Source organism: Hetaerina americana, unplaced genomic scaffold (genome assembly GCF_022747635.1).
Source record: "Hetaerina americana unplaced genomic scaffold, ioHetAmer1.1.p SCAF_35, whole genome shotgun sequence".
Classification (NCBI taxonomy): Eukaryota; Metazoa; Arthropoda; class Insecta; order Odonata; family Calopterygidae; genus Hetaerina; species Hetaerina americana.
In genome coordinates this window covers 299,869-324,628 of record NW_027286930.1, presented here as the reverse complement: position 1 = coordinate 324,628, position 24,760 = coordinate 299,869, and the positions used below count along the sequence as shown (strand labels likewise).

The 24,760-nt window shown below is 35.9% G+C and overlaps 1 protein-coding gene across 1 annotated transcript in view; it reads right to left on the bottom strand.

The window, feature by feature from the left end:
- Positions 1-23,741, bottom strand: part of LOC139691454 (membralin) — a 218,525-nt gene extending 194,784 nt beyond the window's left edge. The window contains exons 1-8 of the mRNA XM_071589272.1: positions 23,567-23,741; positions 22,573-23,095; positions 20,798-20,990; positions 18,648-18,873; positions 10,430-10,733; positions 7,526-7,637; positions 6,552-6,807; positions 3,971-4,061 (exon numbers count right to left, since the gene is read on the bottom strand). Of these exons, the coding sequence (XP_071445373.1) occupies positions 3,971-4,061; positions 6,552-6,807; positions 7,526-7,637; positions 10,430-10,733; positions 18,648-18,873; positions 20,798-20,990; positions 22,573-22,959 (1,569 nt within the window). The 5' untranslated portion in view covers positions 22,960-23,095; positions 23,567-23,741. The remainder of the gene's footprint in view (positions 1-3,970; positions 4,062-6,551; positions 6,808-7,525; positions 7,638-10,429; positions 10,734-18,647; positions 18,874-20,797; positions 20,991-22,572; positions 23,096-23,566) is intronic.
- Between the last annotated feature and the right edge of the window lie 1,019 nt (positions 23,742-24,760).

The window sequence follows — 24,760 nt, the reverse complement described above, 5'->3', positions numbered from 1 at the left end:
TCAACAAAGACGACGGCAATGAAGAAAGGAGAGCTGAGGGGGAATGGGCGAGGCATGAGATCAGGCAATGAAAGCCCTCATTTTAATTTACAGACTGTTGTCATGGAGCAGAAGTGGGTGATTACGGAGCAGAATCTGCAAGAGATCGGGTGGAAGGAAGCCTTTGATTCTCGGCAAAATTGTTGATATCTCATTATTCCAATGGAGATCTCTGAATGGGATACTGAAGGGCTATACAAGCGACAGGCAATGGAAAAATTACCCACCCTTTGTTTTTTTCATTCGGCAAGGCGGAAATGGACCACGATATTTCCCTTTGACATGAACGTCATCCGTATTTTTGAATAAATTTGCCATTTGAAAATGCTCAAAAATGGATGAAGAAAAAATTATACACACAAGCGATTTCATTGTAAAAATGTATACATAGTAACACGAGTTATTCCATTGCATGTCATGCTGGAAAATATAAGCTAATTCATACATAGTTGTGAATCCATACAAAGCTTGTCACCTGAGGCAAATGCAACATTATAGTCTGGTTAAACCATAGTTTTTACCAAATGAATGCCAACTCTAACAAGGTAAAAACAAATAAAGAATAGTTAGACCACATAGGAAATAAACTGCAAAACACAAGTAAATTTACAAAAATCATAGCATTTTAAGGTGATTTTCCCCAATTATTTTTTTTAATTTAGGTTGGCCTGGCAAGTGGAAAGATCCGGTTTTTAAGTCCCAGTCAAGGAAATATTTTTACATTCGTGATCTGCTCAATTCTGCCTTCCCCACCTCTCCTGTGTTCGTCCTTTTTATGTGTTCCTATCTCTTTTCCTTACATCTATTTAATACACACACACACACATATACATATATATATATATATATATATATACATATATATATATATATATATATATATATATATATATATATACATATATATATATATATATATATATATATATATATATATATATTTATATATATATTTATATATATATAATAGAAACCATAGAAATGAAAAATGAAATCATTTAAAAGGTGAGAACAAGGAGTAACTGATCTATCATTCACCAACAATTAGTTGACATCAATGATTTGCAGTATTCTCAAGAACAAGAAAATAATAATGGGGATACATTGGAGTGACAACAATATATAAGCAACAGTTACGTATTCTGAACAATGTTGAAAGGTTGATCCTTATAGGGATCAATGAAAAACAATTGCAAAGTGACACTATAAAGAGAATATGATTTTTGAGAAGGTAAAAATTATTTTTTCTGACCTCATTAAGAAAACGCTAAGATCATAAATGGATGAAAAAGAAGTATTTAAGGGAAGCCATGGGTGGTTCCAGGGGTTTATAAGAAGAACCAGCATTCACAGTATTGTGAGTCATGGTGAAGCAGCAAGCTCTGACTCATAGGCAGCAGAGAACTTCATCAGTGACTTCAAGAAGCTCGTAGATACTTATGTTAACCTACTGTAACAGGTTTCTAACTGTGAAGAGATGGATCTCTTCTGGAAAAATATCCTGAAGCAAACCTATATAACAGCAGAGAAGAATATATTGTCCAGCCAGAAGCCAATGGTAGACGATTTCATGCTTTTATTTACTGGCAAAGCAAGGGGGGATTTGAAAATTAAACCCATCCTTTTTTACCATTCAGAAACTCAACCAGCCTTAAGAATTGTTGTCCTAACACCACTCCATTACTTCAACCTATGGACCAGCAGGGTATTTCAAACTTTAAGAAGCTCTACCCTAAAGGACTTTTCAAGCATTGTTATGAGGTGACTCAAAAGACCAATCTCAATCTGAGAGAGTTCTGGAAATATTATTCTTACATCGCTGACTGTCTTAAGTTGATCAAAAAGACATGGAATGGGATTACCAAGAGAACTCTCACTTCTGTTTGCAAGAAGCTTTGGCCAGAAAACTTTGGCAAAATTGACTTAAACGGATTTGAGACAGCAGATATAGGGACTGTAGTCCACGAGATTTTGTCTTTGGAAAAGCTCCTGGGATTGGAGATGGATAACAATGATACAGATAAGCTTGTGGCCACAGTCCAGAACTGAATGCCAAAGAGCTTATGGAGTTGCATTGTGTTTCACAGGAAGAAGTTGTGGAGGAGAGTTTGTCAGATGAGGGGGAGGTAACAGCAAAGCAACAAACAACTAGTACAATAGGAGAAATGCTAGAAGTATGGGAAACTGTGGCATTGTACATTAAGAAGCATCACCCTAATATGTCAGGCAGTTGCTACCCACACTACGAATTTATATGATGATAATGCTGTGTCACATTTTTTCAACATTTTTAAGTCTCGGTAAAAATAAATGTATCTTGACAGTTTTCAAGTAAAAAAGAATTAGGTATGTATAACAAATAATTAACTAAATTTTATTCATAATTTTCCTACAAATTTAATTCATATTCCAGGTTGGTTCATTCCACAATAGAGGATGAGATAAAGACTATAATTCTGTATTGCATCATACATTGAGAAGCATAACCTTAATAAGATTGGCTATGAATGCCAAAACTTTACTTAATAATAATGTTATGTTGCATTTTCAAAAAAATTTGAACAGTCAGTAAGGACAAATTTCTCTTGAAATGTAAAAATAAATTATGAACATATCATTAATTAACTAATTATTTTGAATTTTCTGTTATCCACACACGGAATTCATATTCCAATTGGTCTCATACCGCAACAGAAGGAAAGGTGAATGTGTATCACAATTCTAAATAATGTCTACATAATTTTCATTGAATTAACCTAGCAAAAAGTTTATTTTTTTCAGCATGGAATGAATTATTATATTTTACATTACTTTATACAGAAAAAAGATTCACTATATGAATGTTTCATTTCATGAGAAAGGTCGCGAAACGGATCACGCTTGTATTAAGACGTATCTCATTATATTTTTCAATGAAAATGGACCATTTCTTGAAGTGCAAAAATTACATATGCTCCCAGATACTCACATATCAATTGGCTCACACCTATATAAAAAAATAAATTTAGGAAAAGACTGTTCACAGTTCATGCCATATCCAGAACAACTTCCATATGCTAAAGTAGGGGAAACTTTTAAATAAAATATTTAACCAGTTGCCCATACTAAGGTATTATTTTTTAGCCCCAAGACCACATCATCAATCAAGGCTTTTGAAAATACAAACAAAAGTTTACCAGAATAACAGTGACCAGTTTACCTCACAGAGAGGTGAAAGAAAAATAGATGTTATGCATATGATGCATTTTGTCTAGATTTACTCAAGATTATAAGAAAAAAGAAGTCGCTAATTGATTTATAGCAGTGGTATTTAGTCATGTAGTTACTGACAATATCTATGACTTAACCGATGCCCACCCCTTTCCCTCTGGACAAGTGGCATCAGATTGCTGGAGAGGTGATATTCAATCAATGTTCCAAATGTAATGATGAAATTTCCATTTGTCAGATCGTGTAAATCGATTAAAATAATGACCAGGTGGTGGAATGAATAGTTTGAGATGATGAAAATGAGGCAGAGCAAGGAACAGCATGAGAAATCTTTTCCCACTATCAGGCTATCTTTTAACTCCTAGTAATATACTGAATAGCAACTACATCCACTGACTAACGTCCAAAGGAGACAATATTGTCTGTTTGGACAAAATAAATATTTATATACTTCCCACATTTTCAACAGCATTTAGAAATCCCTATCAATTACCCATTTAAAACAGTCCTCGAGGGCTCTAGAAACACTCAATTTCAAATGCATTTGACTGTGAATGCATGGAAATAAGTTGAAGGTTTCTTAATACTAGGGTTCTTCTTTGCCACAGCTCAAACATGATATTATTTAAAAAGGCATGCATCAAAAAAACCTCATAGAATATCTCTTAAAAGTATTATTTTCTCCACTACATCTGCTATATCATTAATTAATTTTACTTACGAAAACCAGCATAATGAAAAATGCTGCTAAATATGAAGTTCTGGCCATCCACATGCTGACAAATCTGTAGTGTTCACCAGTAACAACATTCCTGAAATAGGAAACAAATCACAGTGGGAGTTCATTTTCCCATCAACTAACATCCAGATGATCATTATTTGGCAGACATAATATAAATGCATTCCACAATTAATGATAATAACCTTTTTTTCCTTTACGAGCATATGTTTTGATTTTTTTTAGCAATATGGAGTCACAGTAGTCTCTAGAGATTCTCAATTCAGTGTATAAATAAAGAATTCAAGGTGGAAATACAAAGGCCAAATGGCTCATTAAGTTGAAGTAGCTACTGACCTGAGACAATATTTTTATGGTACATCTGATTAGATCTAACCTCGGCAATTGAACCAGGAGAAGAATTTTCCCCCTCAATAATATCATGAAATTTTGTAACAGACTTCATAATTCATAACATCAAGAATATGCATCAGGTCACACCTTAGTATATTCAGGTTCCCTAAGAACCTATGCAACATTTCTTACTTTAAGCTGTTCAAGCTGCATGTAACTGTCCCTTCATTCAAATCATGGTGGTCTACGCAGTATCAGTTTCAGGATAACTGGATCTAAAAAATATTTCTTCTAGATCCCATGTTTTCCCTAATGCAATCATTGGATTTGGAGCAAGAAGTAGGTTATCCCCTCAGCAAAATGATGAGATTCACCACACTCTCCGATTCTGGCCAACATGAGTTTACTCTTTAATAAAGTTGCAAAACGCACAATGAAATGCTGAAGTGAAAAATCACTATTATAACAAATAAACCAATTGGAAAAAGAACACTGAAAAGATTTTTTATAATTATAACCAATGGCCAGGGAAAAATATTTATTTTCTTCACACAGAGCTCAAATGACCCAGGGACCTCAGAAAATCACTAAGGATAGTGAATCTGGTGTTTACCCACAAATGCAGTTCATGAATTTTAATTGGGTTCTCAGCCAGAGAGCTTGCCCTCAATGTAGAGCTTAACCAAGCTGATAGCCCGAATAGAATTCATTGACACTTAGGGTTGTTATCTTTAGGTTTCTCAGGGCCAACTGGAGTCAACACAAAACCCATGCCCAAGGCTTAATAAGAATGCTTGACAAATATGTAAGTAGGTAGCCATTTAAACTAACCCTGAAATCCATGACAATGTATTTTGAGCAGCTTTAAAAACAATGAAGTCAAGACATCATCAATTAGAGAGGGAAGAATTTTTCATCAAAATTCCTGAAATATCAATTACAATACATTTGTATTGGATGTGCGGACACAATATTTTTGCAAAATCCATCACTATGTGAACTACAAGCATATCTGTAAAGTTAGTGGCTTTCCACAGAACACACAACATTTTTAAGTTTGTGTGACGAATTTTATTTTGAAACCCCAATTTTTTTTCCAAGTTTTTACACACATTTAAACTTCTGAGCTTATCTAGATCTAAAGGTAGTTTCAACAGCAAAGGAACATTCCGAGTTATGTTGAACACAGGTTGAAGAACTCTGCTACACTCATTCACCAGTCAACATGTCCCATTAGTGAGTAAACATAGATCTTCAGACCAATTAAAGTACAATGGAAGTTAGGCGAACTATATTTCTGTTTACGCCAGTATGAAGGCCATTGTCAAACATCAACTGACCACAAACCTGAAGGAGAATTGTTCATATAAAAAAATACAAGTTTACGTATAATTCCAGATTATACTGACAATATGAGGGATATCAAAAGTTTTCCGTTTTTCAGATTTTTCAGGCCATCCAATAGAAGTTAAAATCAGAATGCACCCATAGTACATTATCATTGCATCTCTCTAACATTGTTAGCTATTTATATGTATGATGCCACCATGCCCAGCACCAAAGGCAACTGATGATATTAAATCATATTTGAACTTGATACAGCACATTAATAGAGTTATGTATCACACTGCTGAAATTGCTACATTATTCAATAAAATTTGTTGCTATTTTCCGTCTTTTATCTCTAAATTAGTTTTTTTAATACGTAAATTTTATTTACAATGAATTATTGCCCTTAACTATAGTCAACTGGCATTTACAGGCTCATTACAAATAACCTCTTGACATTTAGGGATAGCTCACCACATATGGAAGTTACCCTTCTCAAGCTAACATTCACCGCATAAGAAAGCTTATACCCAGATATTTCCGATAGCTTATTTTGTAAATGACATTTAAATGAAAGCCTTACTTAATTACAAATTGACAAACAGCCATCTGAAAGCATCATCACTAATGGTGTGAATCATTCCTACACCCATTCTGTCTCCAGCTAACCTTGAAGATGCATCTACAGCAAATGGCAACAGCAAAATATGTCTAGTGTACTGCCAGTCACAGCATTTAAAGATTTTATTTTTAGTTTTCAAATGCAAACACCACAAGAGCATGAGTTCAGTGCGTACTTTACCAACAAATGAGTATCTTTATTTTTCATTTCCTATCACATTCAGCCAGGCTCTCAGATTACATGTAGGTACCATCCCAGACTAAAGACTAAATTACACACCTGAGATATCCTTTATTATCTTCTCGTTCTGCAAGAGTTTTAATGCTAGCCATCAAGAGGTCATCATAGCCAAGGAACTGATCAAGGAGAAAACGTGAAAAGGCATCTCCAAAACATGGCTCACGTCCAGGGTCCAGGGTTACCACGCGTACAGGTATTCCAAGACGTTGCCTAGTGGCTGGGGATAGCCTGAGGAAGCCATATTCCAGAGAGTACTCCACAATATACTCATCCTCGGGCCATCCATTTTCTCCCTCTGGAAGTTAAAATGCCACCAATGAAACCAAAAAATTAAGCAAAAAGTTTAGGCAGGCCAATGTCATCAAATAATTAATGTCCACTGTAATGATAGTGACAGAGGAGAGGCAAAGATTAACTAAATCCAAAAATCACCTTATTGCCCAAGCATTGAATTTTCTCCCATTTACTTTCCATTAAAATCTTATATATTTCACAGTTGTTTTATAGCTTAAAAGGTCTGCAATTAGTTCAACCACATAAAGGCAAAAAGCTAGTCTACTGATCCATGAAATGATAACCGGCAAATTACATCACAGTTACTGAAATTTGACTGATTATGCACATGCATTTATTTGACTCCAGAAATCCTGGAATGATTCTTAGATTAGAAAGATTTATTCATTAAATTCACTCCTTAGTCTGTCATTCTCACTGAAAATGAAACTTCCCTTGGACAGCATCAAGGATTACACTTGTGTGTAACAGTGATTCCATCGGACAGATTGTTACCTGCCTTACCCGACCTCAATAAAACTGCTCTACCAAAAATGCAATTCACATGGCCATGACCTACCAGTTCATGAAATTAAATATCTAAAAGGCCATTTATTTTGCCATAAAAAGGATCACAATGCTTGCATATTTTGCTAATAACTATGGAAACATTTTCCCAATATGCTTTTGAAATAGTGCATCACAAAATGAGTATCCTTATAAACCACAACGATAATCACCTATTCTTGACAGCTTCTCTGAATCAGCCGAGTATGACTTCAGAGGAGGAATAATTCTTTCCTCTTTGTTTGCAGTCTCATCCTCCAAGGTTTGATTTCCATCCACTAGAAACTGTAAGTACAGAAAATTGATTAGGCACTATTTTTCATGAATTTCAAGGAAACAATTTAAATGCAACTGATTACGGCAACAGATTGTGCATTGTCATTTACATTATGACTCAAGAGTTTGTGGGTTCTGTCCATATAGATTTATTCAGCTAGAGGACAGTTCCATTCTAAAGCAAAGCTCAACAGCTGGAAAAGGTAATTGTGATATGATTATCGCAAAGATCAATAGTCGTGAATGGTAATTAATACCAGATGAATCATCAGCATTAATGGGCCTATAATTAAGCCCAAAATGAGTGATTTAATGACAGATAAAATCTTCTCTCTCCATTTCAAGTCATAACCTTCCCATTCAAGAAATCCTGGAAAATTCATTTCAAGTCAGTGTCCAAATCAAGATAACCCGATTTCTGCCTTATTCCCAGGGCCTTTTGGGGCTATAAACATATCCATGGCCAGTCACCCCATACTAAACAATAATTAGTCACTCTTGAAGTTAAAAGCACAACCTTTCAAAAATTCCTTCTGACTTGTGGCTAGCCAAATTAATCTTCCACCTTCCATCATATCAAAGTGCAAGCAGCACACCAGAAGTTCTACTGGGTGCATGTACATTGGAACTCATGGGTCACTATCTTTTTCCAGCAATGAATCCAACATTAGGAGCAAGCAATGGCTGGTAAAGTGTGATCTATGTAGTCAGTTTCCATGGTCCCATACCTAAATGATCGTCTTTTAGAAATTAATTTTGACCTAAGGGAATAAATATACAGACTAACAGTGATTTTAGAAGAAGATAGAGTGCATCACTTCATAGGCTCGAGTATTTCCTGAATACCTCACTATGATTATTGTACCTCGGAATCAACACAATAGCACAAACACCTGAACTTACTCCTCCAGCCAGACTCTAGCAGCAATCAGCGTGAATTATAATTCTTAAGGATAAAAATTCTCGACATCTCCAAGATTGTAGGGCACTTATCCTGGGTCTGCCATATATTTTAACTCCCATATTATATGCTTTCCAGCATGAGGTACATAGACTCACTTAGGCCTAAAATCACAGACTCTTCAAAGAGATAAAGAGGTGCACAGAATATGAGCAACAGATCATCACTTTCACTGATGCCATGCTCTGGTAGACGGCCATGGTATGTCCAGCCCTTAGAACCACCAATATGGACAGAATAACTAAATTTTATCATTATCCGACCGTAAATTACGTATTATTGTACTGGAGTTAAATTTAGAATGAGTCTATTGAAATGAAATAAGTAACTTTGTAATCCCAAACACATTTTATTTAGAACATGACCTAGGTTATGACGTTGGACGTCATCATCAAGTGGCCCTCACTGAAGACAACTTTGTATATATACCTTCAGAGTGGGGTAGAGGGGTTGGTCAGAATGGGAGAGAAAGTGAGGATTGAGGGATAAAAAGGTGGAAGCAGCACATGGAAGAGAAAGGGAAGAACATCTTTCGGCAACAATCATTGGCTATCAATGGGGGTTTGTTCGGGAGGGAGATACTCCCAGTGGGGAGCACTGGACATAAAAGAAAGATACATCTAAGAGGGGGAGTGGTTGGGATACAAAATTTCTTTAGCAAGTTCATCTTTGGAATGGACACATTTTGAAATTTCTAATTGCTCCAATGCACCGAGTCTACGACCTTTATTTTCAAAATGGAGAATTTCAGTCTACAAGTCACTTTTTGGGTCACGTTAGATAAGGTCCTTTGCAAAGAGGGATGCTATGTTCTTATTCTTTCCACATATTTTTTTCTCCTATATTCTTTCTTTAAATTTCCACCTGTTTTCCCAATATATTTAATGGAGCACTCAGAGCACTTATTATGAAATTTTGTATCCCTACCACTCCCCTCTCCTACAATTACCTCTGTCAACTACATTTCAACCTTTTTACCTCCGCATCCTCCCTTCCCCTCCCACTCTGACCAACCTCCCCTCCCCTACTCTGAAAGTAAAGAATATATATGAAGTTGGCTTGTGTGTGAACCACCTGATAATAATGACATACAAGGTTAAAACCTGGGTCATAGTCTAAATAAAGTGTGTTTGGAATTAAAAAGTTACTTATTTCATTTCCATATGCTGCGTGAATTGCAGACAGTTATGCCGGAGACAACATATTTCAAAAAGGATGAGCCATTACACAGGACCTAGAGATGTTTTTAAAGCTGTATTAACACAGCTAATACAAGAAAAAGTTCAAAATTTTAAAGTCTGCATCAATAAATAACATTCTCAACCTGTTCCAAGACATTATGTATAACCTCTAGCCAATGATATGCCATGTTCAGAGTATCCAACTGGTGCAGCCACCAAGATCTACAGCCGAAATATGTAAACACATTATCATTACACGACAAAACAAGCTGTGAAAATCATGCAGTCAAAAAAGATATAAGGAATCACTATTAATATTTTCCTGGTTAATATTATTTAAGAACGTAGAGAATTATCCATTGCGACAAATATAACGTCCTGAAAGTCACAAGAATAAGTCAAAAAATAATTAAAAAATCACCACTAATAAAAACGAGAACTTGCCAATGCAAGTGATTTTGAGGTCTCATTATGTTAAGATCTCCCTAAAGTTCACATATATTGAGAGAAGCTAAATTCAAAAAGTAAGTAAATTATCACAACCAGTATTTATGAAACCACTTGAAAAAGATTAAATCTTCCCAGAATACTACAGCTAAATTTCCTAATTTATGTCTAAACTAATAGCCAAGAATGGATAGAGTTATGTCACAAAATACCTTCTTGGTTTCAAGTGAAGCAATATGTGGCTGACCGTCCCATGGCCTGGTAGGAGACATTGGTGGTGTATCATTCCCATGTTCAGAAGAATTTGAATTTGATGATTTAGTATATTCCGTGCTGGGCATCACTGGAACAGTGCCAAGATTTCTTATGTTTATTTCATCTATCTTTTCTTTTTCTTCTTCAGGCAAATTTGATTCTCCACCTTTGTCTACGTCCCCCAATCCAGCATCATCTTCCTCTGATGTGGAGGATATACTGGATGTTTCTTGAACAGTTGACGGCTCAATGTGAACATATCTGAAAGAATTTCAAAATAAAGATTACACAACACGCTTCTCAACCATCATAGTCAAATGCAAAAATTGCCATTGCTGATAAAACCTAAATATCTCCATTATAACCCATGGGATTTTCTTGTTAGTTTGGAATGCGCATTCAGAAATTTCAATATGTACCTTTCATCAACAGAATAAAGGCTAGACCAAAGCAGTCTCTTTCAAAGATTGAATCAATTTTTAATAATTTTTGCAGATGAACATACAACAGCTTTCTTTCCAATCATCCATAAACATATATTCTCTCTTTCCTGACGCTTTTAAAGAGCATGCTTGGCTTCTTCAACCCACCGATTTTTTGCTAACAATAAAAACAATACTCCCGAATTGACAGAAATGTTGACAGAATCCATAAATTCTCTAATTTTTAATCTTAAATAGAGGGTGCAGCAATATAATTTCCTTTTTTGAAAGTGTTTTGCATTTGAAAAAAGGAAGTTATTTTGTCGCACCCTGTACAAAAGAAATTGACAGAATTACGGAATCATAATTAGAGTTCAATTCAAGGATTATTATTTAAATATTTAAAAAATAGTGTTCATTAATGTACGAGGGTCATCCGGAAAGTAGTACCCGTTCGTGAAATAAAGACACAAAAGTAAATATTAACAAACATAAAAAATTTTATTTGAAAGAGGATACTTTAAACTACTTCTCAACATAATCTCCAAGCAAATTAAGGCATTTGTCATAACGTGTGACAAGTTTCTGTATTCCTGCTGCATAGTCCTTCGCCGCCAGCTCATTGAGATACGCGAGGGACCCATCTTGCACAAATTTTTGCATAATGCAGATGGTGTTTAACAATTTCATGAACAATTGTTCGAGAAACATTGGGAAAATGCTCACAGATGTCATCAATTGTGACGCGCCGATCGTTCCTCACGAATTCGTCAACTGAGCTCACCAGTTGGTCTGTAATGACAGACGGTCTCCCCGAACGCTCATCGTCGTGTGTGTTCCCCCTCCCCATGTTGAAGTTGCGACACCACCGCCGAACAGACGACTCGTCCATTACATTGTCTCCATACACCTCCTTTAATTGGCGATGAATATCACATGGGCGAACGTTTCTTGCATTGAGGAATTTAATCACTGCCCTCACTTCACAACTGGCGGCGTTCTCAATTTTTTTAAACATTGTAAACAATCACAGAAACAACACAGGCAATGCTAGCGTCACGCAACTTGGCTCAGAGAAGGCAGACAAGCCACTGAAGCTATCTGACCTCGTCCAGCGGCTACTCGCGTCGTCAGCACTTCATGCGGCACGAACGGGTACTACTTTCCGGATGACCCTCGTAGGTAGGATTTACTCATTAGGACAGAATTAAAACAATACATCTCTCAAACTGGAAAACACCTTTCTAAAGAGTCAAGTAATTAGATTTAAAAAGCCCAGAACAATTTCAGATGTGGACAAATCTCACTGTATCCATAATTTTAATGATTGTTTCAAAAAAATTTGAGATCTCATTTCTTGAGTTTCTTGTAAGACCCTGTTCATTATATATAATAATTTTTATTGCACACACAATTGTGAAATATATTTCATATAGTGAGGTATCTAATATATACAAGGTGCTATAGAATTTTGAAAAGTATGAGCAAAGGCAGAAAAACCACTGGTACATAATGAAGTTATTTTCCAAAAATAGCAGCAAGCAGTCTGAATTATTTTATAAAATTATAACACCTGAGTAGACTAAATACAAACTTCATAAACATTACGGTGAAAGCCAACCTTGAATGAGAATGGTTTATAAATGTTTTCAAATTTTCAGAGTAACCACACGAGCACAAGCGACATTCTAGATTTCCTCCTGAAGTCACTACACGATAAATCTTTGACAAAATCTATGATAATTTGATGAATGATGGAAGAGTGGTGTGTGAGAATGCTAATGTTGTAGGAACCTCGAATGGGTGCAAAATATTTTGCATCATCACCTGGAAATGAGAAATTTATCCACGAGATGGGTGTTGCGACTGTTCAAAATTGACCAAAAATAAAATCATATAAGATGCTTCAAGACCGGTTTGAAGCTGTTTCAATGAAATCCACAGTACTCAATGCATCATTTCATCACTTAGAACGAAACATGGGTACACCAGTACAGACCTACACCCCTTGAATCAAGGAATGGAACAAACAATGGGTTGTCAGTAGTCTCTTCAACAAAGAAGGAAAACACCATTCCTTCAGCTGGGAAGGTAACAGCAACTGTTTTTTTGGGATTTGCAAGGAATAATCTACAGTGACTAAAAGGGTCAAACTATTACAGGTTCATTGTCTTTTCTCTGATATGAAGAAATGGCTGGCAGAATGGTGATTTTAATCAAATAAGGGCATGAATGTGGAAACCAATGGCTATTTTCTAAGGTCCAAACAATCACATTGTTTGGAAGAAATTAACAAACTGGATTAGCACTGGATGAAGTATACGAGGGGGACACAAAAATAACAGGAATGTTGTTATAGATTCTTTAGTTCTCAACATTAAATTTTGTTCACCTTCAAAGTATTCCCCATTGACCACAATGCACTTCTCCAAACGATGCTTCCATTGTTCCAAACATTTCTGAAATTCATTTATTGGAATGTCCTTTAGGCCTTCCAGTGATTTTTTTTTCACCTCCTCCACAGTGTCAAAATGCTTTCCTTTCATGTCCCTTTTGATCCTGGGGAACAAAAAGAAGTCGCAGGGAGCTAAATGCAGTGAGTAGAGGGGGTGGATAATCGATGTCATGCCATTTTTTGTCAAAAACTGCATCACAGAGAGGGAGGTATGAGCCGGCGCGTTGTCATGATGGAAGAACCAGTCGCCTGAGTGCCAAAGATTTGCTCTTTTCTTCCGGATGCTCTTCCTCAATCTCTTCAAAACCTCCAAATAAAACTTCTGGTTGACAGCTTAACCCAGGGGAATGAACTCAGAGAGCACAATACTTCTGCAATCGAAGAAACAAATGAGCATTGTCTTGATTTTTGATTTCACTTGGCGAGCTTTTTTCGGATGAGAAGAGCCAGCTGTCTTCCATTGGCTTGATTGCTGCTTCATTTCAGGATCGTATCCACAGCACCATGATTTATCACCAGTAATTACCTAGGGAAAAAAATCAGGGTCCTCTTCAAGCTGATTTTGAAGATCAAAACATGCCTAAACTCAACGCTCCCTTTGCTCGTTAGTGAGATGGCGAGGGAAATATTTGGCTGCAAGCCTTTTCATATGCAAATCTTCAGATAGAATCCTCTGAATTGAACTCCATGGCACTCCAGACATCTCACAGAGTTCATCAATGGTTCTGCGATGGTTTTCATGAATGAGGGCATTGATTTTGTCACCGTTTTCATCAGTTCTTGATGTTGAAGGGCAGCCTGAACAGGGTTGGTCTTCAATTGACATTTCACCATTTTTAAAACGTGTAAACCACTTGTAGACTCTCGTTTTGCCTCGGGCAGCTTCCCAATTAGCAGTCTTGAGCATTACAATAGTTTCCACAGCTTCCCCAACAGGAAACAAAATTTCACTGCAGTGCATCGCTCTTGATAATCCACCATCACGTTTTTTGCCGAAATGAAAACAGTTGTTTAACTGAAACAGCTCTCACGGATGGACCGATCCAGTCACAGCGACGGCGCTGCACGTACAGATGCAGGAGGCATGAGCCTGATGTACGATTGGCCGAACAAAGGCTTCCCCCACTCTCGCTCCCCACCGCAGCCCAATTCCTGTTACTTTTGGGTCCCCCCTTGTATAAACCTTAAAAGGAGACTAGGTTGAAAAATAAAAATGTTTTATCCCTAATAATTAGGTAGTTTTCATTTGTGCATATATATTTCAAACCTTCCATGTAGTTGGTACAAGAATTTTTGCTCATTGAGAGATGACAAAAATAGTGGTGCTTTTGGGTAAAAGGAAGAGGCATGAGAGAGACATAAAATCTTGCTCTTGAGACTTGTGATGATGGATTGAGATTGGAAGAAATTTAATGGATTGGTCAAGGACCAAAGTCAAAAAAACAGTACTTTCACAACAGATTGGCATTACACAATACATGAAAACATGAAATGCTGCAATGGTTGTTCTCTGACAAATAACACCCTGAGAATAATTCAAGATTCCTCATTGGAATTTGTTTCAACCCATGCAAACATGCTAATCTCAAAGGTATATTTTGCTCAGTAATTTCCGGTAACATACATTTTTTCATAAGTTTTCAACATTACAATTCTAGCCCAGTTTTAAAGACCCACGAGGCTTGTGATACTACTAAACCAAGAGTCCTGGGAAAATATTCTTGCGGTTATTGCTTAAACTAAACATTATAATAGCATTGGAAATACGGCCTAATTTGGGCAAATTCAAGATTCATGATTACAATGCCATTTGATTACTTAAATACTTCCGTGCACAAGCAGCTTCACAGCAGATTTTGAAAACGTGCAGTTGATGTCATGGTTGACAAACTACAGTCAAGATGCATGGAAAGAGTGCCCACAGAAAGGCAGAAAAGCTACCTTGAAAATGTCATGTACAAATGGTAGCTTGACAGATAGGCTAAGTTAATCAAAACGAAACTGATCATGAGGATAGTGAGTTGATTCCAGTAATAGAAGTTGATATCACTCTCAGAAATGGATATAACAGCTGAAGCAAGAGATAATAAGGTAAATCACCATTTGTTTCCCTGGATAAAAATGTCATGGAAGACTGATAATTAATCAATTCCCTAAGATCCTCATACATGATAAGACAGTGAGATTTGAATAATCTCTAGTCAAAGATAAGTCAATTTTCTTGGGTAAAACTATTTGTGCCATCCCTTATCTCAATTCCAGAAAGAATTTTTACTTCTTATTGTACCTTGTACCTGACCTGCATTCAATGAAAGAAAGTCCTTTTTTCAGTTTCTTAGTGTTTTTCAACAAATGGAACATTGTTTACACCATTAATACTGTTTTCTAGAATTTTTTGCACTGATGATACTTTTTCTATGCAAATGGTCAAATAAAGTGTAATTTAACTTATCACTTCAATTGAATGGATTGGCATAAAGAGTCATGAGTACATCCTTGATACTTTTCACCCTCTACATACATAAGCTTTCCATAAATTCTCAATACTATAAGGCTTACAGCCCAGCTTTGTTGCATTCCAAATAAAAAGCTCTGAAGTGAAAAATTACCATGAAATTTGAATAAATATAATAAGAAGAATCATATCATAGAGTTGATGTTTTTACATATTGTAAAAATTACAACTTATTTTGGATAGGCTACACTTTAAATCCTGATACTAGAGACTGTCCTCACATATTTTGCAGAAGTATCTAACTTCTTTCTGGCAATCGGGTTATGCTTGCCAGTTAACTGCTTTCCCTCACTGGGATCTGGGCCTGAATCCCAGTGGTTGCAGAACTTTTCAACGGCATCCTGATCCGTACTAAGGAATGCCATGTGGAGCACACTTCACATGGAAGACACCACCCATCATATAAGATGCTAGCCTATGGTTCCCCTAGGCGCCATTTGTTAAGAGTTGGCTTATGCCAGCATCTGTTTTCCCAAACCCTTCCCCAAATCCCTGAAGCAATATATATTATGACCAATGCTACACTACCTACCACTAGCAAATCACCCACCTCATAAGGCAAATTTTCTGAACTCTCAATTTCATCCCCTGATTATTACTTGTTTCTTTTTATTTACCCCTTGACAACTAATTAGTTTCTTTGAATTCAACCCATAATAAATTTCTCCAACAATATGCTCCTTGGAACATGATTCATTATAGAATTATCATCCCACTGACTACCACTGCTGCTCCCTTCATCATCAGAACATACATCCATCATTTATCAAATGTGAGCATGATTAAATCATGCCATATAAGTCTTTGTTAACTGGTAACAGCAAGAGCTATGTAAAATTAAATCTGCAAATGCCAAAAACATGGAAAACATTTGTACTTTGTGCAAGCTTATCAAAGAATTCAAATTGCAAAAATCATGTACAACAGAATTATCATGCTCCTATCCTTAAAATAATGGTTAGCAAAGCTAGTGTGGCAAGAATGTCATGTAATATTCTTTGATGCATCTGTATTGTTGGCATTGGCATGGCTTAAGTGATGCAGGTCGTCAGCAAAGATGAAGTAGGAAGCTACTCAACATTCCAATTTTCTGATGAAATTCTGACTCTCCAACATCACTCTAAATCTGGATATTAAGCAATTTCTTCCCATTTTGCCACAGATGCTCTCTAAATTCAAGGAAGTGAATGAATAAACACTGGAAACACCGTCCAGTGGGGGATTCAAAAGTTTATCCTGTAAGCTCTTTGCTATAGCGGAATTTATTACAAACGGAGGAAAGGAAGCAATTATGTAAATTTACGATTTATTTACCCATGAGCATCAAGTGATGGACTGCAAGACAATTGGATTTTTATAGACCATATATTGGCCTTCTTATCTGAAGAGATAAACATAAGCCTATGACAGGATATGATTAGCCTAAGCTTATCAAGGTTTCTCATGAGTCACCACACACCTTAGGACATGCTACTGAAAGAATGTCAAGGAGGGAACAAGAAAATATGATGCACAAGTACGAATGTATTATGCTACCTGGCATGTACGTATGTTCTATCAATGCTTAATGCTGAGATCACCAAGCACAGAGGTGACAAGCGCATGTAAGTTTTGTGGTAAACAGCTTAGCATGATGATCACTTCAGCACCATGACCACACTGACATAATCATTCTCAAAATGAATCATTAAAATGAAAAGCAAAATAAATTATGCAATTCCCAGAGAAAAGGCTTCAAGGAACATATAGATTGATGTTTGCTCACAAGATTTTTCCAAGCATTCTTTCTTCAATGGGGTATTTTCTTGTTAATATTAGATTTCATATAGAATGGCCCTGTGGCACTTCATTCCTTTTAAATGACTTTATGCCATGTAAAGTCATTATAGACCAGGTATCAGAGAGCCACTGAGTCCTAACATAGCAAATTTTATACCTTCTTCCACATCTAACTTAGTAGGGACTACCAACGAATTTATGAACATGACTATACTATGTAATAATAAAAGTATACTGTCAAAGCACATTTTTTATTGTTTATATGCGACTCAAACATAAATACCCAATGAATAACTGATTGAAGCACTTTTCCACTTGATATATCAAGTAGAAAAGTCCTTCGATCAGTAATTCATTATGTTCGACTTCCACCACATCACCCCTGAAGCTACTCAATTTGTTTATAAATACCCAAGGTTTACCCTATTACTGACATAATTCCCTTGAACAACTTCCGGGATACACAGAATAAAAGGCAGCATTAACTTCACAGAAGATAATAAACATATTAGATAGTAATTAATTAGTGTTTTCTTTGTTCTGTGGCCAAAACCATGCAACACTTTTGATCAATCTCATTCAGGTATTTATGTGAACCCATTGCATTTAGGTAGAGGCATGGTAGTCCAGTGGATAGAGTGCTGGTTTACTGAACAAAGGATTTAGGTTTGATCTTAGGTGACACCTCAATGTACTCTCAGTTTCAACAAAATATGTGATTACCTATGGTAACTGATCTTTTGGAAAAACCACAAATGGCACAGAGAAAAGAACTGGCCCCCCTAACCTGAAGTGCTAACTTCATGCCCGGTTGGGCTTCATATTAAGTGAGCTCTACTCTCTCCTATTAAATCAACCTTCAGGTTGTGTACCGTGGTTTTGGTAAATATGCAGGCATTATAACATTCATATTAATGTAAAACCCCTGTGAGAGTGTATTAAAATTCTAAAAATGCCATTTGGCTGACACAGATGATGAAGCTTAAAATAAAAGAAATACAGACCCATTTTTTGAAAGTTGTGCCAGCATCTCTGAAAGAGGATCATTTCCTTTTTGATTTTCCTCTTCTCCGTGTTTTTTCAAATATTGCCTGGCACTACCCTGCGTCATACCACCAACTGGGCCTGATCCATCAGTCCAAGAGTGTGTCTTTTGCACATTCCGGCTCTCCCCAAGAACAATGGCACCATCAGAATCAATTATACTCCCTCCTTCAGTAGGATTGCCAACTAAATGGTCGGAGGGCAATTTAAAAAATCAGATCAATAAACAAGTAACTCAAAAATCTAGCATAAAATCACAGCAAATATTTCTCATCAACATCTTTCATAATGAAATATGACCTTCATTGGAAGACTATTCATTATTACTTAACACTCGGCAGTGCTGAGATAAATTTCATTCTTCTAAAATGACTAAGGAAAGTGGTGATTACTAAATTATGGAGAAATGAAATGAAAATCACAAGAAAAACGAACAAATTCTCATTTATTTATCACATCTTGAAGGCTGGAAGCAAACGAAAACTTGATCTCAATTTGACCCAGTGATTTTATTCACAATTAGCACTGTTGTCATAAGAGATGACTCACACGGAAATGAGAAGAGCATGCATAAGATAAAACTATTTTAATCCATGTCAGTAACTCACTTTTCTTCTCAAACCATTTGGAGCAAAACAACAAGGCTTTTGTCATTTGTAAATGAAATTGCTCCAATATCCAATTCACAAAGAATGATTACAAGGTAAGATATAGATGTACTAGAGGATATCATGATCAAATTATGAACCCAAACTTCACTAATGATACACATATATTCATCAACCCACAACAAGTGAATGCAAATGCCCACACCCATGTCTGAGGTAAGTTCATTCCTTTGGATTATGAACTTTTTAAAATAAAGATGGATCATAATAAAACTTTATGGAAGCAGCACTTTTATTAAAAAAATCATTTTATTTCATTTTCAGCCTTAAAATAAAAAAAACAAAGCTGAAAATCTCACATTTCAAATATGATGGGACACGCTACTTAACACATTAAATTCAATTTCTATTTTCAGAGAAGTAAAAGGGAATCACAGACGTAAAGCCTGAGAAAATGCATGAATCATATGAACACAACATCATTTGCAATGAATGAGATGCATAACATTGCCATGATTGTCAAGAATTTGAATGCAAACATCCAGGTAATTGAACCGAATGTTCATTCATTCTCAAACTGCATCAGAAATTAATTCCTTCTTATTAACCATAAGTTATATATTATATGTATACCGATAATATACCCTGATATTGAGCAATATTGGGGTGGCTACACATTTTCTGTATACCGAATACTAACTTTTTCCAGCTTTCCTTCAGACTTGTCCATTTTTTTCTATTTTTCTTCCAAATATTTGGAGAAAGATTATATGTCTCATGAATCATCCTACAGTGTTGCTTTTGACACTGGTATCACCAAAGTCATTCCTACTATTTTTTAAGCTTTTTCTACAATCTAAAAGCAAGATGCCCTATTCCAAACATGAATAAGCTTCAAAAATATGTAAAATAAGCATCATCCTCCTCGTAAATGACAGATTGTGACACCATATGCCTGATTTATTCAAATCTTTGATCCCTTTTCAGATATTTTCCTACTGAATAACCACCAAGAATATGCAACTTATTATTTTTACCATAACTTAATTATCAACTGAGAGAAATCTTATTGGGAGAGAAGGTGAATAAAAAGATTCTAGTTAAAATAGCTCTCAAATTGGCTGCTAGGAAAAACACCTCCACTATATTTTATAGCACTCAAGTGACATGATCCCAAGTACTACTGCTTGCCAAGAAGGTCCAAGGGTTATTAAGAATTTAAATGCGTAGGACGTACATTCCCCTTTGTTGGATCAGACTGGATTCTTAAAGTAGAAAAGTACTGATAACAGTATTTCTAAAATATTATCATGCATGACTTCGTAAAACCAGCAGTGTCCTGAACTATCACAGCCTGCACTCATCACAGCTGGCAAAAATGAAATTTAGCAGCCATGAATATGCTAGGAGACCGGCCCCTTATACCATGTTTCCAAAAACAGCAGCAATTTTATGAAACTAGAATTGCAAATTACTCCATTGCGAAGTAACTGAAAACTTACCCATTTTTAAAATCCCCTCTGCATCAACATGTGTAGGATTACTACTTCCTCCATTTGATGGATTTGACCTGAGAATTTCTACTCTCAAAATACCATCCCGGGGCCAATCATCCCTCACAGACTCCAGGCAATCAATTGGAGTACGAGAAAAGGCAACATGTATATAGGCGAGTACAAAGAAAGCCATAATAGCCTGAAATATAAAAAAAGAATTTTGTTAGACTAAAAGTTCATAGCTCTAGGATCTACATGTGGAGAGATACACAATGAATCACAAATTTATGCAAAAACCTTTCATTTGCACTCTAAATTACAAAACAACAGCTTGATAAAATAATTTTTGCTTTTCTACTTAAGTCATTCATGAAAAGAATCAATATATTAACCCAACATAGCTGCAGGCTGCCTTGTCTTATTACTACTACTAATACAATCTTTCTCAAATATTTGTCAAAAATACAAAGCAGTAAGTTCGAAAATAGCTTTTAAAAATATTGATTTTGGTCCTTCTAGATATAACAAATGAATTTTTAGAAATGAAGCAATTTTAATCATAAATTAATATATTGTTAAAATGCTGATACTCTCCCATGATAAAATGGTATAATTTTTGGTAATGCTAATGCTGGATTAAAATCATCTGAATTCAGGAATTTGTGACCCTTAAAACACAATTGTCATTATTAAAAGAGAAATCATTCTGCTACCTCTTCCAAAATAGCCAAAATTGATAATTTTGAAATGAGATTCACTGAAAGAAATGGGAATCAATAAAAACTCACAAGACCACGGATTCTGCCATATCAAAAAATAGGGATAATCTTTTCAAGATTTTATAGATCATAGAGGATATAGATTCACGTAAGCTTGAAAATTAAATATTAGAAACATGTAATAAAGATTACTTCAACTGAAGGTCAAAATTTCTTTGTAGATGAGTAACAGAATATTACCTTCAATAGTTAATACAGAGAATTAGTTCAAAAGTTGTGTAATATATTCCTCTCAAATTTTGAAAGAAAGGATGGGCACTGAATCACTACCATTATCTTCACTTTAAATGAATTCAGAGAAATCTCAACCCTGGAAACCTAAATCTCCTTATTCGCTTTGGTTGTTTCCCACCTGAGGTATGACTATATTCCAATTTTCTTTGGAAATCCATGTAACTTTCTCCTATATACCAAAAACTAAAAGTCAACTTGTTTCTCATAAAGTTTAAGGTGATGATCAGAAGCGTGAGTAGTAACTTTATTAATTCACAATTCATAATAATAAACTTATTTCACTTTCATAGCTATTCATGCTATTGATGGCCACAAATTATATTTCCTATAAACTGAGAGCAATAACGTTCAGATAGATTTTTAAGGCATACTTTTATGAACATTACCGTTTTTGTCTGCTCAAATATTTTGTTCATAAACTCTTTATATACCAAAGTCACCCCTCAACTTACATATTTATCAATAAAATTAAACTTCTTTTAAAAATGTAAACCATAGCATGTAAGATAAGGAATTATCAGCAAATATTCAAGTAAAATATCATGCTCTAATGTTGCCTTGAACGATAACCTAGGAATCCCCTGAGTGTAAAACCTGTAATCCTCATCATTCAAACCCAAACTTACTTTAATGGGTATATAATTTTCTTATAACATCCATGAGGGAACCATGCACAGAAAAGTTAATATGCACCAATTCCCAAAATAAACTCATAAAAGAGACAGAAAGAGTTTACTGCAAATACAACACTAGCCTTAATTTTTTTACCTTAAGAAGCACAACAAACTCGAGAAATCTTCTGACAGGTCGAGGAAATGTTCGAGCGTACGCAACAGCTGCCTTGAAAAAAAGAGCATGAAAAAGTCGGTCTCTAACATTGATGAGAGGATTCTGATTATTATTATTGTTGTTGTTGCGACCCCGGTTGTTGTTCATGTTATCTCCTCCTGGTGGAGGGGGAGGAGGTGAAGAAGGGGTTCCATTGCCTCCTCTGGGTTCACCAGTATCACCGTCTGCAGCACCATTGTTTAATTCTTCACCACTAGCTCTCTCTCCTTCTGATGAATGTGACGGCTGTCCACTAGAACTACCTCCAACACGACTGTTTAACACTGCTGTTGGGCTTCCAACCTCACCATTTTCTTCTTGTGGCATGTTACTACACTTTTAAGGTCGTCACTTGTGTATATCCTTCAAAAATCCAGTAATGTTGATCTTCCGTTATTCATTTGAGTTGCAGGGTAAGAAAGTTCTCACACTGTTCTCTTTCATGTCTTACACCGTAGAGAACCTGAAATAACAAATGAAGGTACAGTCACAGTGAAAGGGGATGCTTGCTATAAAGGCATTAACATTTTTCAAAAAGAAGGTCGCACAGCTTATTCCTCAAATGTTACCAACAATAATGTTATTCGCCATCCCAATTTACAGCACAAGGTATGACTCTACATGAATATGAGCACATCCTCTACCGAGATTTATAGTAAATATCACCAAAAATAGCGATCCCAACACGCTACAACCAGCGACCCACAATTGGGGTACCATTGGCCTACATAAAAGCAACCAGCTGGGGAAAAACTTTCGTCACTAGGTCAACACGTATGCTCCATTAATTCACTCAGAAAAATGGATATCCTTGAAAATAACTTAATTTTTGTGCTCACTTCCAAAAATATTTAATGATGTCATTGAACTATTACATATAAGAAAGAACAAACAATTTCACACTCCTGCATAAACCATATAAATCGTCCTTTACCTTGGATAAAACGAACGAAACCTGCCTTTAGCGATTAAAACGAAGCTCAAATACGCTGAAATACTTTCATAATATTTCACATATTCCTATATTCGCAGGATGGAAGAATAGTGGCGAAAGTTAAACGTTGTTAATTACATTGCCCTATCACACAATGTTAAGCAGAATTTTCTTGCGCCTTCAGGCCATGTTAATTTCAGACTTCCATTTTCATGTAGGCAGACGACAGGAGAAAGGAGATATGCCCCGTGAATTCCTCCTAACGCCGTGGTACATTTAATTTGTAGGTCGGAGACACGGAAACGTTACAAATGGTTTATTTCACATTAATTTTATAGTTTTCTTCTGGAAAATATGTAATTTATGGAGTATGATTAGAAACGATAAACTAACCAGTTAATTTACGCTTTTCTCCCGCTAAGAGAATTCGTAATGGAAAGTAAGTGACCCAGAAGGTCATTTGTTGTTCGTGTTGCTGATAAGTGGCCACACTCTCAGTTTTTAGTGCCTAATGTAATGTATTAATGAGCAGGAACTCCAGTGTATTGCCTTTGTTTGCAATTTTCTTCCATGTGTGCCTTCTCATTGAGAACGATGGAATAGCGTGAAGGATGACGAATATGGGCGAGAAAGACCTCGTAAAAACTAAATACTGATTTATCATTTTTCAAGGTGTATCCGAATCCTAGAAATAGTTTTAGGTTACTCGATCGCTGTCGTCAGTTACCGCCACGGTCATCCTCTATGATGATCATTGTGACGAGAGGCACATATCTCGTTTACATATCACCAGTACAACTGATTCATTATCAAATTTGCTTGGTTTGTCTACACCTGCTCTGTGCGAATACCTTCTTTGGTTAAAAGTATCAAATGACATTTGGCCTTCTTCCTTATCTCTGATCATCGAGAAACATGCCCATTGTTTAAAATCAGCTTTCCTTTCGTGACATCCCTTTTTGCCTTCATAATTCTTTGTCTTTGATACTGCCTGTGTGGTAGTGGCGCTGACTTGTATATTTTACACCCATTATTTTTTTCGCTAGCTCTTGCGACCAAAAGTATATCCTACGAATTCATCTATTTTTCTTGCGCGTGTGGGCTTTTTCCCCTGTCCACTATGTACATCATTATCTCTTTAGTCACTTTAGCTTTTTAATATTTATATTCATGGTCCAAGCTACCCAAAAGCTA